The following is a 16,677-nucleotide window of genomic DNA, read 5'->3' as shown; positions in this document are numbered from 1 at the left end:
TCTATTGCTTCTATTGCAACATAGTACATCATGGCCAAAGTGTGTGGTGCAAGATGCCTGTTCACCTAATGAAGGCTCAGAAACAGAAAGAAGAAGGGGCCAGGGTCCTTATATTCCCCTCCAAGGACACATCCCCAGTGACCTCATTTCCTTCTGCTAGGCCCTATCTCCTAACTGTTTCACCATCTCCCAATAGTGCTATAGGTTGGTAACTAACACTTTAACACATGGGCTTTTGTGAAACAGTCCAGATCCAAACTGTTGAGGCCCTTGGCAAGGCATTTGTGAGCAGGGAGGCTGCCTTCAACAGGTGTGCTTGAACACGGTCAGTGCTTGGCATAGACTTGGTTTTCAAGTTTCTGTGACTTGGAGGTGCTCAGTGTCAGGAGGAACACCTCTTGAGCAGTTGGGCTTTGGGATACAATCTGGATTTTTGAATAGACAGTGGAAGGGCAGGTCAGGAGAGTGGTGCCCAGTTTTGCAGAGTGTGGACAGGACAGTGTGGAGGAGGTTTTCCTTCCAGGCCATTCCACAGAGCCTCAGTGCGTTGCTGCAGTGACCTCACCAGGGCTGCGCTTCCCTTTCACCCTTTGGGGCCTGATGGCTTATGCCTCAGGTTGTGGCACAGTTGGCAACTGGGACCTTAGACTGACCTTCATCCTTATGGACACAGAACAGTGCTGAATGAGAGTCTGCATTCCAGGTTTTTCATTTCACTTCTGGGAAAATGGAAGCATTGAAAATCAAATGCCTTATCTCTTAGTCAGGTCTGTCCTCGGGTCTCCTGACACTCAGTCTCTGTGTGCTACTTATGAAAAGTAAAAAAGTAAAAAGGCATAAACAGTGACCACCAGGACCTGCCTGAGTCCTTTTGGGCTGCTGTGATATGATTCCAAAGACCGACATTTATTTCTCATAGTTCTGGAGGCTGGAAGTCCAAGATCAAGGTCCTGGCAGAATCTGTCTGCTGAGGGCTGTCTTCCAGGCTTAAAGACAGCCACCTCCTTGCTGGCTGTTCACATGGTGGAGAGAGACAGCACCCGGTGTCTCTTCTTCTTCTCACAAGGACACTAATCAAATAATGGGGCCCCCTCCTTCATGACCTTATCTGACCCTCATCACCTCCCAAAGGTCCCATCACTTTGAGGGTTAGGACTTCCACATATGAATTTGTGGTGGTGGTGGGAACACAAACATTCAGTCCATAACATGGCCCCACACTCTTCCGGGTCCGTCCTCGCCCCGGTCTTTGCATTTTTCCCATGTGTGATTCTGAATCTGGCCTTCTTTGTGCAGGAGAAGCTCCTGACTGAACGGGAAGTGGCCGCCCTGCAGAGTCAGCTGGAGGAGGGCCAGGAGGCGCTTTCCCACCTGCAGGCACAGAAGACTGAGCTGCAGGCCCAGGTATGGTTCCAGACTCTCATGTCCGCCACTCACTGTGGGGCATTCACACCACGTGTACGAACCAGGGTCTCCAGCACATTTTATTGACATGTCACGTGCATGCCCAAGTAATCCTGCTCTGTGAATTGTCACAAATACAACTTAACTTGTGTGCCTGGCGGAGTCTGAGCAGGTGACCAAGTGTCCTGTTTTGTCCAGGAGAAAGGACATTCAGTGCTCAACCTGGAAGGAGTCCTGGGCCAACAGAGACAGGGTCCCTCATGCCCTTTCAAGTCACCCCCTACCATCAACTTCTTCATTATTGATTCATTTTATCTAGGTTAAACTTGTTAAGGATAAGAAGAAATAGACAAATATTGGGATTTTTAAAAATCCTATACTTGCTCAAATATATGCTTCCTGTTTTCCTTCTCCCAATAAAATTTCTCCTTTGGAATTGGATTATGAAGCTAGAAAAAGTAGATATGTCAGTATTTGCCTCTGGTTAGAATTTTGTTCGTGTAAAGCCCCCATTTCCACCTTGCCATGCTTCGGGTGAAGCTTCATTTGAAAACTCAGTTCAACCTGTTTTTATGGCCTGCCTTCTTGGATCAAGGTCTTCAGGGTTCATCTGCTTGGTTCCTTCCTGTTTTCTTTCTCTTGTTACCAAATGGCTGACCACTTTAGACTTTAGAAGTAGATATTATGTTGTCCTCTACCCTGTAGTGTCCATAAAATCAGAAAAGGTAATACCTCAGCTAGAGGAGGGGCATTTCATAGCTATTCCACACCCTCCACATTGGCTCAGGATCTCCTTTTGGGACCACAGAGTTCAGATATGCTACTTCTCACCCCTGTTGCACACCACCCAAAATTCTTGCTATGCAACACCTCTCAGGAGTTGCTGGAGAGCAACCTGAGGACAGTCACTGTCCCCAGAACTGAAGATCACAATGGGAGAGCTCAACTAGTGACCTTAAGACCTTAAGACTAGTCCTTCTCAGGAGACTAACTATGGCTCAGGGACCAGATACCTCCTCTTGTTGGTCATGGTTTCCTCTGAGGTCCTGAAAGGATAGAAGGAGAGAGAGAAAAGGGGTGGGGAGAGAAGGAGAGATAAAGAGTGGTGTGTGTGTATAGGTAAGGGATGTATGTGTGGTATAGGTGTGTGGTGTGTTTATATATGTGGGATATGTGTAGTGTGGGTATGTGTGTATGAGGTGTGTATGGTATATGTGTGGGTTCTGTTGCTGTGTGTGTATCTGTATTGGATGTATATATGTGTGGAAGGTGTGGTGTGTATAGTGTCTGTGTATGACATGTGTGTGTGCTGTGCTGGGGGGATATGTGTGTACTTCTATAATATATATATATGTGTGTGTGTGTTGTGTGTATATATGGTATAATGTGTGGTGTGTGTATGTTGTATGTGTGACATGTGAAAGCATGGGTATGGTGTGTAGTGTGTGTTGTGTTATGTGGTGTGTGTGTATATATGCTTGACATTTGTGTGCATGGGTGTGTATATATAAGGTGTGTGTGTAGTGTGCAGTGTATGTCTTGTGTGATTGAGGAAGTAGGTGTGGCCCAGTCCTAGTCAGGAGACCAATGTTTTCCAAACCCCAAGTCACAACTCATTGTCTGTAAAGTGAATTCAACAGAATTGACTGCAGAAAAAAAAGAAAAAACAACACTTGACTAAGAATAAGACATTATAGAGTGCATAGCAAGAAAAGGTAGGGTTTGTTTTATGAAACCTTTGTTTTAAATATATCTGCATATATATTTAAATATCTAGATATCTGTTCAAATACACACACACACAAATACATTTGTGAGATGCACATGGCTGGCAGTGAGAACTGTATCATTTCCTGTGGCCGTGGTGACAGAGCTGAAAACCACTGCCCTAGATACTGAGGAGGATGAGAAAGCCCCACCTGCTATGGAAAATTCTAGTTGCAGGGCAAAAAGTGTTTGCTCTCTATGTACATGTATGTATTTGTTGAATATAAAAATAGGAAATCCTGGAGAGGTTAACCTGGTTTCTGAGAATAAGAAGTACAAGTGTCTGGTTGGTGCCTTCCCCACCCCCATCTGTTGCTACAGACTTATTAATTTATTCTGGTGTGTTCATCCCTTTAAAGCAGGGTCTGGACCTTCTCTTCTCTGCTGTTCTCCCCCAGCTTTTGGTAGTCTGGTGATGCCTATGAACTCCTTCTCAGGAAAATGTTGTTAAAGGTGTAAGATAGAGTAGTTAAAAGCAGACCAATTGTATTGAAACACTTATCATAATATCAAATCGTTTCATATTTAATAGTATACAGATGCTCCTTGACTTACAATGGGTTTGCAACCTGTAAGTTTCAAGTGCATCTAATACAGCTATCACACTGCATGTCCTAGTTTAGTGACACAGCACACGGTAGAGCAGCAGTCGTTTCCCCTTCTGATGGTGGCACTGCCCAGCAGTGCAGGAGGGGCCTACTGCATCTCCCTAGCCCAGGAAGAGAGAAAGTACAAGATAAAAAGTATGGTTTCCACGGCATGCATATTCTTTCGTACCTTGGCAAAGTGGGAACATCACAAGTTGAACCATGGAAAGCCTGGGATCATCTGTACATGCTTATGTAGTCATTCTTCAGTATCCTTGGGGTTTTGGTTCCAGGACTCCCAGCAGATACCAAAATCCATGTATGCTTAAGTCCCTAATATAAAATGGCTTACTATTTGTGTGTATAACCTAGGCACATCCTCCCATATACTTTAAATCTTCTCTAGATTACTAATAATACCTGATGCAAGGTAAATGCTATCTAAATCATTGATATACAGTAATGCTTAGGGAATAATGACAAGAGATTGTTCAATACAGATGTAATTTAAAAAATATATTTGTTCCCCAGTGGGTTGAATCTATGGGTGAGGGTCCCATGGACATGTATGGCTGTGTTCAATAACAGAATCCAGCTGTGAGTCAAAGGAAACTCAAGTTTGCTGTCTTAATGGATTACCACAAATAAGGAACTTAAAACAGCACCCATTAATTTTCTCAGGGTCCTGTAGTTTAAACATCTGGGAAGGTTCAGTTGGTTTCTCTGCTCTGGGTCTCACTAGGCTAAAATAAAGGTGTGGTTTGCCTAGCTGCTTGTCTGGAGGCTCTTTGGGGAATCTTTGCTTCCATTCTTGTTCAAATTGTCGGCAGAATTTAATTCTGTGCACTGTAGGCTAGAGGACCCTGTTCGTTGGTGTTGGCCAGGAGCAGTCCTAGGGGCTGCCTGCATTCCTTGACCCAGGGCTCCTCCATCTTCAAAGCTGGCAGCAGTGCTTTGAATAATCCTCATGAATCTAATTTCTCTGATGTCTGCTTTTACATTTCTCTGACTTCTGCTTATGAGGGGTCATGTGATTAGGATCAATTTAGAGTAACTTCCTTCTTAAAAAGGTTCATTGATTAAGAACCCTTAACTACATCTGCAAAGTCCCTTGTGCCATGTAATGTATTCATGGGTGTATCACCAAGGGGCAAAGATCATGGGAAGCAAGAATTTGCTTAATTAGCTCTAATTAAAACTCCAACATGACCAGGCCCACCCAGGAGTTGCTGACTCGTAGGTCTGGGTTGAAGCCTGAGAGTACGCATGCTGCTGCTAGTCCAGGAGCTCACTCAGAATCACAGTCAGAATGTTGTAGAACTACAGGTTTGGGGGCAAGTCCTGGGTAGGGTCAGAGTGTTTGACACCTGATCCCCCTGAGTCCCAGACTTGTGCCCTCTATGGCCTCATTCAAAATGTTCCTGACTGGATTTTTGTTAGAAGGATTTTCTGGCTTCCAAATAGAATAGCTAAATTGAAAACTCCAAGGGAGATTTGGATGTCTGGGGAGGTAGAGCTTCTGGCAGGGCTGTGGCAGCTGATTCTGTCTCTAGTGAAGACCTCTAATGATTCCAGAATCTTCCATGGTGAGGTCCCTGGCCCAGCATTGTCAGCGTCATCTGGGAACTTGTTAGAAATGCACATTCATGGGTGTATCCCAAACCTACTGAATCTGTAACTTGGGTGGAGCCCAGCAATGCCTAGGTGGTTCCACAGGCTCAAGTTTGAGAGACCCAGGGCCCCAGAATGGAAGGCACAGAGCCTGATATTGGAACTGGGGGCCTTCCTTCAAGTAAGCTGAACATAGATGCAATATCCCTGGATATGAAACTTCTTACAGGTGGAGGATAAGGTACAGGCACTTCTGGCCTCCTAAATTCCACTGACTGAGTTTCTGTGAGAAGGAAGTGAAAAAAAAAATCACTATTAATTTCAAAATGGGAACCTCCCAGGTCTCAGCTTTTCATTAAAGTCAATTAGCACCATCTAGTGGTGATTCTGGGTAAGACTGTAATCTGTGACATACTGATTTTTCTTTTCTTTTTTGCTGCTACCCAGTGCTGCTCACAACTTAGTGGGGAGACAGATAAAAATCAGACGATCTAAAGGTCCAAGCAGAAACACAGCAGTTTTCTGGCTCAAAATAAAGTTCAGGTTGCCAGGCAGCCCACACCCTCCAGGGTCCTCTTATCCCTCATCAGAGGCAAAACCAGCTTTAAGTGAATGGAACTCCTACTGTTTTTTCTGAATATCCTTTCTTCTGATGACTGGTTCAAACTATTGAGCTGTGAAAACCACAGTGGTGTGGACAGAAGTCCGTTTTATAAACCCAGTCATCAGTTCACTGGACAGACAGAAACACACGGAGCCTCAGGGGCCTGTTGAAGGTTAGTTAAGGTTACTTGTGGTAGTGGCGTGGAGCCTCCTTCCTGGGGTATGAGATCTTCCCACTCTACCCCAGCACATCCAGCCTTTAACGCACCTCTTTCTTCCAACAAACAACAAGTAAGCACACATACAAACACACTGGCAAACAAAAAAGCCCACCACCCACTCACCAATACCTCAAACAACAAGCCATCGAATCATGAGATCTGAAAAAAGGCCATGCTTGTCCTCTAGGGTAGAAAGATTGTAGATGACTTTCTTAGCCTCTGTTTTCCCATTTTCTGACAACCCTTTGTTATTCTATGTACAGTTCAAAAGTTTACTAAGTGAAAACACTCAAGGAGGGGTGTGTGTGTGTGTGTGTGTGTAGGTCACATGGAGTGCCTTGTTTCTTTGGTGAGAATAACCAGTGTGATTGCCTGTTAATAGGTGGCAATGCAGAATTTTCTAGAACCCTGGAGTGTGTGCATAAATGTGTGTATGTGTGTGTGTGTGTGTATGCATGTGCACATGCCTGCACACTGCTCACCTGCATCTGGGAGGAGTCGGGGGCAGGGATGATCCATGGTTTCAGGAAGTTTCTAATACCCTGTACAGGTGGGTTTGAATCCTCTGTGGTATTTATGGGTAAGTCACTTCACCTGTGTGTCTTAGTTTCCTTATCTGGAACCTGGGGATAAAATAGCCCCTTTTGGACAAGGTTTTTGTGAGCTTGGTGAGTTGACTCAGGTTGGAATTTGTAAGCACAAACCATGATTCATGAACTGGGCTGGGCAGCCACACCCACAGGGGACATAGATTCTCTTCAAACCTAATATTTTCTTTGTTCTTCATTATGGAACATTTTAAACACATAAGAAAGTGAGAGAATGGTCTCCCAAACCTTATGGCCCCATCCCCTGACACATGGCCCCCCCTTATGTCATCTGTGGCCCCACATGTCCCCCCAGGTAACCTGAAGCAGCTCTGAGATTAGGCCTCACAGAGGGAACTTTTCAGCCCCTTTATCTCTTTGAGTGTGTGAGTGAGCACTGTGACATGGATAAGAACACGTGGCTTACCCACATATTCAAATATCCTGTGACTTAGTATTTGAAATTATAGGTGACTATTGAATTGAGTTTTTTTTTTTAAAGAAATAGAAGCCCAATTAAACTGGTCTAAATAGGTAGAGCACTTTTTAGTTTTGAAATTTTTTAAGACTTCTAAAAAGGTGCAAAAATAGCACTATGGTTTCCCACATTCTCTTTGCACAGTCTCTCCAAATGCTAACATCTTAGAGCCACAGGACAATGACAAAGGCCAGGAAATTAATGATGATACTGTGCTGTTAATAATAGATTCTGCCAGAATGTCTTCAGTTACCCCACTACTGCTCTGTTCTGGTCCAAGACCCTACTCCACTTTAGGGTCATGTGCCTTCACTCTCCTGTAGTCTTGGATGGTTCCTTAGTCTTTCTGACCTTGATGCTTTCGAAGAGTCCGGGCCAACTATTTTGGGGAACAGCCCTCCATTTGGGTTTTCCAGGTGTTTTCACAGGGTTAGACTGAGGTTCTTTATTTTTTTGTCAAGTGTCCCTCAGAAGTGACATTGTGTCAGTGCGTCATGCCACGTTCATATATCTCCATACTGACGATGTTAACTTTCATTGCTTGCTTAAGGTGGTGTCTGCCACGTTTCTTCACTGGCAAGGTTTTTCTTTTTCTTTCTTTCTTTCTCTCTTTTTTTTTTTCCCCAAAGGTGCAAGGTATGTAAATTGAGAGCAGGTGTGCAGCAGGAACCAGGAACCAGGATGTGGGGCAGCTGCTCACTCTATTTGTCTCCTGCCCCTCCTCTTTCTTCCCTTGTCCCAGGATCCCTCATCTGTTTACCTTTGCCCTTTGGCTTCATTACTTTGTGTTTCTGAAGATTTTTGCCTTTCTAAGCTTCATGCACATTATGAAAGATCACCATTCTAGACTGGCAGCCTTAGACCCCAGTTTATGTGTCCCAATGAGTCTAGAACCTGCCACCACAAGTCTAGAACCTTGTGGCTACCTCTGAAGTTCCTTTACAAATTCGCAGGAGATAAAGCATAGGATGGGCCAGCCCGAGTTGAATCCACCCCTTGTTCCAAGCTCTGGATGGGAGGATAGGGTTGCATTGTTGGTGGACCCTCCTTGTGGATGGAAGAATGGATGGATGGAGGGGACGGATAGACATCTTCCCTAAGTGTTTAATACATGTCCTTTCCCTCCCTGCCTCCTTCCTTCCCTTCTGCTGGAGACAAGATATATTCCTGAGCACCTTTGCAAGCTAAGTTTCCATATGTAATTACTTAGGGACTTCTTTATCCAAAGACTAGTTCTATATAAAATGAAAAATTGGGTGGTAATAGAAATAATTATCCTCCTGTGTGTCCAGCATGTACATTTAGGTCTGGATGCAAGAACTACTTTGTAGTAAACATACATGATGTTGGATGCAGATACCTTTCTACCCTTCCCACCTGCCTTGACTCCATGTGTGGTCCATGGACCAGCCTATCCACACCCTGTAGGAGCTGGTTAAAAAGACGGAGTCTTTGGCTCTTTCTTTTCCATAGCTACTGAGTCAGAATCCACACTTTACTATCCTTGGGTGGTTCTAAAGAACAATGAAATTTGAAAGATGCTGCTCTAGGTAGAAGTGGTGCTTTGGTTTGTTTCATTTTGTTTTTGAGGACTGTGCATGTCAAATTCTTTCCTATATAGAATGAGATTGTAAAAGGGTCATGACTACAGGTATTAAACTTATAAACAAGTGCTTTCATGAGTCCTTAGCATTGTTAGAAGTTCCTAAAAGGAATATAAAACTATCTCTTTCTATTTTTCTACCTTGAATTTTACATACTGTGCATTAATATATAAATCATCTTCCTTAACATTGCTTTCTTTTCTTTTCTTTTTTCTTTTTTCTTTTTTTTTCTTTTTTTTTTTTTTTGCAGTGCTGGGGATCGACCCCAGGGCCTTATGCATCCTAAACTTCTAGCACCATTTTATATATACACAAGTATGCATGTGCATGTACACACACACACACACACACACACACACACACACACTCACACACATACATTGTAGCTGGCAAAACATAAGTGCAACACTACAGTTTTGGTTACCTGATTTATGCTAAGTCATTAAGGTATGAAGAACATATTTTATCTGATACAGATTAATTCATGGGCAACAAGTTTGTTTTTATTTTCTGGGGTTGTCATTCATCTTCACTCTGCCACTGGGACAGGTTCCTTTATGGGCTAATCCTTGAGGGGGCTGATGTTCATGCAGAAGATAGGAACTCAGTTTTTGAATTCTTTGGTTGAAGAGATTCCAAATGGGTCATTGCTAATCTCTAAATTACAGAGAAACAAATGAAGCAAATGGAACTTTGTACACAGACGGGGTTCTCCTGGTGTTGTCTATGTCTTGGGGAGAGGGTGGGATGGATTTTCTGGCAGTGTGTCTTTGCCCACAGACAACGACCCTGGAACAAGCTATTAAAAACGCCCACGAGTGTTATGATGAGGAGATTCAGCTTTACAATGAGCAGATCGAAAGCCTGAGGAAGGAGATCGAAGAGGCTGAGCGGACACTGGAGAAGTCTTCCTATGACTGCCGGCAGCTGGCCGTGGCCCAGCAGACTCTGAGGAATGAGCTAGACCGGTATCATCGGATCATTGAGATTGAAGGCAACAGGTGTGGGCACGCCTCTGTGTACCTATCTCCCCATCCTGCTCACTGACTTATGACACCAGTTCTTGTTGAGGACCTACTGTGTGCCAGGCACAGGTCTAGGCAGTGGGGATGTGGCAGGAAATGAAACACAGAAAGCCCTGACCAGCTGTAATACTAGTGGGGGGAGACCGAAGAGGAGTGAATTTGTAACAGGGGGATGTAACCTATGACAAGTGTTATGGAGGAAATTTTGGGAGAGAGAAGGGGAGTGACGATGAAGTGATCCTTGAAATTGGGAGTAGGGTGATAAGAAAAGGCTGCTTTGTGCCCATAGGCCCCTGGGGTCATAAGCAGTTTAGCAGGTGGGATGATCAGGTGGGGTCCCAAGTGCACTGTATGGAACTTGATGGACACTCAGGCATTGCTGCAGTTGTCATGGTCATTACCATGGGGTTGCCAAGGTGCCTTCTGATTCCCTTTACAACAGAACTGTGACTTGAACCCCACTTACTCCAAGACTGCTGGGAAATCCTCTCTTTCTCTCCCCTGCCAGCACCCTCACACCTCCATATGGCCATATGGACACCCATACCCATTGGTTTCCTTCACAGAACAGGATAAGCATTGAGTTGTGATTTTTCAAGTCGACCCTCCTTATTTCCTGGGTTTAGATTGAATTAAAAGACAAGTCTTCCCTGCCTCAAGTGCCCCACAGTGGGCAGTATGTCCTTCACTCTGGGTGCTCTATCTTGGCTGATGTCTTTCCTTCTTAGCAGGAAAAACAAGATGGTCTTTTCCTCTCTAGTTATTATAGTCAATGTGCCTTGTATAATTCCTTATTATATTTATATTATATTTATGTCACAATGAATGCTTTATGAGCATATTTATGAAAATAAGTCTTAAACTGAATTTAAATACCCTTGTGACTTGTTTTTTTGGTGTGGAGAAGGGCATGACCAAAAGTTAACTGGATACCCCTTTGGTTGGTTGGTTTCTAATTTTGAATTTTGATACAGTTTCAAATTGATAGAAGTGTTACAAGAATAACTCCTAAATATATTTTACCCAGATTTACCAGTTGTTTACATTTTATCTCAATTGCTTTTAACATTTTTTCCCTCTGCAGACATGTGACATGTATTATTTATAAAAATACAACTTGGGGATATTATACCATGTTCGCCCTAAATACTTCCTCCTGGGTTGGCCACTCTTCAATTAAAAAAAGAACAACAACACAAAAAACCCCAATCCAACAGAGAAGTGGCACATTATAAGTAATCATTGTACAATATTTCCATAGCTATGTGTCATGGTTTATGACTTGAGTTCAAAGAAATGAGTTTTTATGTCCTCATCTAGTGTATAAATGTCTCCGTGGTGATCGGTTTACAATTATATATAATTCATGAGCACTTGATCTAGAGAAAGCTTTTTTCAGTTTTGCTCAAAATTATATCCCTCCACCCACCTTGTGTGTTTTACTTGATGAAAAACACACACACTCTCTCTCTGGTTCTTTCTGCCAGGCTGAGCTCCGCCTTCATTGAGACTCCCATCACCCTGTTCACCCCAAGTCATGGGGCCTCTCTTAGCCTTGGATCCGGCGGGAAAGGTAACACTCCCCAAGCCTGGTCTCTGCTTTTTTCTGTCTTGAGAGTCATGCTCCTCTCCCATCTACCTGGAAATTAAATGCTTTCATGTGAGGGAGGTCTTCTTCCCTCCCTTTCTGATATGCTCTCTTGGGTGCTAAATTACTGTGCTAAAAAGTTTATAAAGAGAAAAACTGACTGTGGTAATAACCCACCATGGGAGTGTCATCCCTGAACATCAGGCATTTAATTGGGGAAGGAATACAATTTGGTATTCACTTCTTGCTTCTGCACTATGGTAAGAAGTGGATGTTGAATTATATTTTTTCCATGAATTAAATGAACTTAATCTTTGCAAAGGTGTTTAATTCAGTGTTTTATTGCAGAATAGATGCTCAATTATTGTTCATTCTCTCTTCCCTTCAAAACTGAGCAGAAGGGGCTGGGGATATAGCTCAGTTGGCAGAGTGCTTGACTCACAAGCACAAGGCTTCAATCCCAGCACTGCCCCCACACCAAAAAAGAAGGAACCAGTTCCTAAAATGTGTTCATGAATGAAAAATAACAATGTAAAGATATATATTATTCAAAATAATGAAAATATATGTTGTGAAGGATGATAACTCTCTGTCCCACACCACCACCAACAAAAACAAATTACCTCAGATCTAGCGGAAACCTTTGAATAAACACAAAATTAAAGAAACAAAAAATATAATAAAAACTAAGCAGAAGCCAGGTATGGAGGTATACACCTATAGTTTCATCTACTTGGAAGGTTGACACAGGAAGATCTCCTGAACCCAGGCATTCGAAGCCAATCTAGGCAACATAGAAAGAGCCCCATCTCAAACAAACAACAAAACAAAACAATTCAGTAGAAACAGCTTAGTTGGCAAATATGGCTTCTGCCTTCCATGTTTGGTATTTATTTATTTATTTATTTATTTAGTACTAGGGATTGAACCCTGGGGCACTTAACCACTGAGCCTCATCTCCAGCACTTTTTAATATTTTATTTAGAGACAGGGTCTCTCTGAGTTGCTTAGGGCCTGGCTTTGAACTCGAGATCCTCCTGCTTCAGTCTCCTCAGCCTCTGGGATTACAAGTGTGTGCCACCACACCCTGCCCATATTTGGTCTTGTTGGAATGTTTTACACACCTGTGAGGCAGCAGCTCACATCTGAATCTCCCCATTCTGAATAGGCATAAAATTTGGGGAAAGATGAGAAGAGGATAATAGTGATGCTTATACTTTTAGGGCTTTTATTTTTATTATAAGCTGGTAATTTATAATGTATAAATTTGTGTGATACAAGGTGATATTATGGTTTATGAATGCAAGGTGGAATAATTACATCAAGCTGGTTAACATTTGTTAACTCGAATGTGCAACATTTTTTGAGGTGAGAACATTTGAAATTGCTTTCGGTAATTTTGAAATGTATAGTATTCTTCAACTAGACCATACAATAGGACCAAAAAAAAAAAAAAAAAAAAAAAGCCCCCCAAACATATTCTTCTTGTCTAACTGAAATTTTGTAACCTTTGATTATTGTTTCCCTATTCCTCTTACCACCAGCCCTTGGGAACCACCATCTATGTACTCTGCTTCTGTGAGTTCAATTGTCTTAGATCCCATATATAAGTGGGATCATACAGTATTTATCTTTCTGTGCCTGGCTTATTTCACTTAGCATAATGTTCTGCAATTCCACCCATGTTGTCTCACATGACAAAATTTCCTTCTTTTTTAAAGGTTGAATAGTATTTGTGTGTTTTTACCACATTTTCTTTACTGGATCACCTGTTGATGGCCCCTTAGGTTGATTCTGTATCTTGGCTATTGGAAATAATGCTGCAATAGACATGGGAGTGCAGATGTCTCTTCAGCACCTTGATTTCAAATCTTTTGGGTAAATACCCACAAGTGAGATTGCTAGATCTTGTACAGCCTTTAACTCCATCTTTCTCAGGCAGCTCAGGTTTTTTTTGCAGTTGGGGTTCCAGAGTCAGAACATGGTTGGAAGTACAGCAGTCCTGCTGGCAGACAACTGGGGCCAGCTCCATGAACCCTTGACCCCCAACTCAGGGCCCACACTCAGAAGAGTCCAGAATGGCTTCGTGCTTTGCTATCCTTGTCCTGAAATTGGTAATACTTTTGAACAAGGATTCTGCATTTTTCTTTTGCATGGGGCCCTGGAATTCTGTAACTGGTCCTATAAGCATGTTTCCTCTCAGACCAGCTCTCTTTTGACATCCCTGCCTGCATCCTGTTTTCCTTTATGGCTTCAGGACCAATGGCTGCCATCTTTATTCACCTGGCTGTCCTCATTGAGGGTCAACCCATGGTAGGTGCTGGTGCTATGTCCTTCTTAGACCTGGGAGTACCAGTAGGAGGGAATGGACAAGACACTTGGGATGAAAAAGTTTTGAAACTATATGAGTGGAGCTAGAAAGCCTTCAAGATTTTGTAGGTTAAGATTTTTGTTTTCTTCAACATCCAGTTTTTCCTTTCAGAAGGAATGGGTAGATCTTGAGAACATAGAATTCCTGTTGTTTCTGTATCTAATAGCATCACTTCCTCTTTTGGCCCAAGGGGAAGGGAATGCTGACTAACAGTCATATTTATGTAGGTTGCTGGAATAAGTGTGGAATGAGGGAGATATGCTGTGGATGGATTCCATTTCCAAAAGCCATCTGACCACAGCAGAGGCCTAGGGAGTTCTACTGTGTCTTCCTAATACTATTGAGAGAACAACTTTGTGGAATGGATTCCGTGTGTAGTCTGTGGACTCAAGTTCCCATGTAAGCTTGGCAGGATTCTGGAGATGGGACAGGAATATTGTTCCCACTGAGTGTCATGGAATCATAGAAGTAGAATCATAAGTCTCTGTAAGCTGTTCCAATGTGCTGGTGAACTATAAGCTTCAGAAAAAGTAGCACTTTCCCTTCTTGTTGGGAAACTACTGAAGGATCAAGTTGACTTGCCCCCAGTTACAAAGCTTGGCAGAGCTAGAAACTCAACATGGACTATGGAACAACAGATCTCCATTGTTTTTGACCCATACTTAGTAAATCCCATCCAAGCATTAGATGTTCATCTCTAATTCAGTTTATGTATTTTTCAACAAATACATTTTCATTCCCTTTCATTGACAATTATACTTGACTTGTTTTTAATTTTTTTTTTACTTTTTAGATCTTACTAGGGCTCTGCAGGATATAACAGCAGCAAAACCAAGACAAAAAGGCCTCCCCAAGAACATTCCAAGGAGAAAGGAGATTATAGCTCAAGATAAAACAGATGAAACTCTGGAAGATGCACCATTAAAAGGTGTGGAAGATACAAAACCAGTGCAGATGATACTTAAAGAGGAAGATGAATCTAAGCTTGAATCAGGGGATGGAGAAACAAGGCCCCTCATACAAGAAGGGGGTCCAGAGGATGTGCCAGATGGGGGACAGATAAGCAAAGCCTTTGGGAAGCTATGCAAGATGGTCAAGGACAAAGTGAAAGGCACCAAAGAGCCTGTCCCTGAGCCCCCTGCTGACCTGTACACCAAAGGGCGGCATGTGCTGGTCACGGGGGATGCTAGTTATGTGGACCCTGAGTTCTGTTCCTCCTCCATCCCAGCCAAGGGTGGAGTAGTGATTTCCACTGAAGAAGACTCTCTGCAACGTGACAGCCATGAGGAGCCCACTCCTGAGCAGCCCACGCCACCTTTGGAGAATGGACAGGAGGGCCCCCAGGGGAAAGAAGATGAACACCCAAACAACCAGCAGGCTACAGACAAGGAAAGTGGGGCAAATTCCAAAGATGTGAAAGGTCCTGGGGAGAAAGATGATGGCCAGAAGGAAGAGGAGAAGTCCAGGAAACCCTGTCCTGGGATAATACCTGGTTCAGAGAGACCGACTACACACCAGTCTCTAAGGCCTGGGGCCAATGAAGGTGGACCAGCAGGTCCTGGGAGTAAGAGCAGCAGCCTGCTGGATAAAAGCCCTCCCAGGGCACTGACTTTCAAGAAGGTGGAAGTGGTGGAATCCATTGAGAAGATTTCAACAGAGAGCATTCAGACATATGAAGAAACTGCTGTAATTGTGGAGACTGTGATTGGGAAGACAAAGGCAAACAAGAAATTGGGAGAGAGGGGCTCCTAAAATGCCCAGGCTCAATAGCAGAAAATGTTCTTGGGCCACCATAGGGGAAATGCTTTGATATTTTAGAACAAAAGATAAAAGAGTGGGGGTTCCTATTTGAGTTAGATCACGGTGGGCCCATCTGGCACTGTCAGTGAACCTTCATTAAAGCGTTTTCTTTGCTTGCACCATACCCCTGGTCTTCTTTGGGTCTTGGGACTGTGGGTGGGTCAACTACACCTGGGACAAGGATGCTCCGCTAAATGGGCACCAACTCGTTCTTGTTCAGGAGAGAGACACGTTCTTCATCATGGTTCATTTAGAGACCCGTTAAAATCTCAGATAGTGTCAGGATTTCACACAGAAAGGGCTCATTTCATTCTATTCCAAGCCCAGGCATATGCTTGAGTGGATGAGTGTTGTGTTAGAGATAAGCTAATTAAAAGAACCTGTCTTAGTTTGGGTTCCTCAGAAGCTGATCCTGAAGTAAAGGTTTCCTTGGAATATGGTCCTAGACAGTGTCATTTGAGAAGTGGAAAGGGAGACAGGAAGAAAAAGCAAGCAGTAGTAGGATTTGCCAAATCATTCAAGGGCACAGAGGGTCAGCAGAGCTGAAACCCATTGAGCAACTCTAGGAGACAGAGGAGAGTACTTGCCTCAGAGTTACCTTGTGGATGGAATGAGGGAGCTGGGGTATTGATCCACTAGCTCCCATCATCAGTGGGAGGTGTGCTGTCAAGGTGTTAACTCTGGGTGCCAAGAAAGCCTCAGCAAAGAAGTACAGGTGGAAGTCGGGCATGGAAATACATGGTAATAGGAAGGTTGAGTGGATATAGGCAGGGCATCAATGCCTTCTGCCACAGCATTAGGCACCAAGTGTACTTTGTACGATATACTTAAAATTTTCTTGCCCAGAGATTGCAATCCTAGGTGGAGTTTTAGAAAATAAACTTGAATGTTGCTACATAAATTCATGGTTTAGAAATTGGTAAATTAGTCTAGTAAATATTCATGGAGCATATACTATGTGCCAGAAAGTGTTAAGGGGAGATTTTCCCATTTTATTAATGGTTTCAGTTAGTCACCTGACCCTGTCCCAT

General features: G+C 43.2%; 1 protein-coding gene across 4 annotated transcripts in view; it reads left to right on the top strand.

Annotated features, from left to right (window-relative positions):
* The window catches only part of Bfsp1 (beaded filament structural protein 1), a 70,370-nt gene extending 54,610 nt beyond the window's left edge, over positions 1–15,760 (top strand). For all 4 annotated transcript variants that reach the window (XM_047540857.1, XM_047540856.1, XM_047540854.1 and 1 more), the window contains 4 exons: positions 1,297–1,404; positions 9,643–9,863; positions 11,375–11,460; positions 14,640–15,760. In XM_047540857.1, the coding sequence (XP_047396813.1) occupies positions 1,297–1,404; positions 9,643–9,863; positions 11,375–11,460; positions 14,640–15,598 (1,374 nt within the window). In that variant the 3' untranslated portion in view covers positions 15,599–15,760. The remainder of the gene's footprint in view (positions 1–1,296; positions 1,405–9,642; positions 9,864–11,374; positions 11,461–14,639) is intronic.
* Positions 15,761–16,677: the final 917 nt, after the last annotated feature.

The sequence above is a fragment of the Sciurus carolinensis genome, chromosome 2 (genome assembly GCF_902686445.1).
Source record: "Sciurus carolinensis chromosome 2, mSciCar1.2, whole genome shotgun sequence".
Lineage (NCBI taxonomy): Eukaryota > Metazoa > Chordata > Mammalia > Rodentia > Sciuridae > Sciurus > Sciurus carolinensis.
This window is presented reverse-complemented; position numbering and strand designations above follow the sequence as displayed.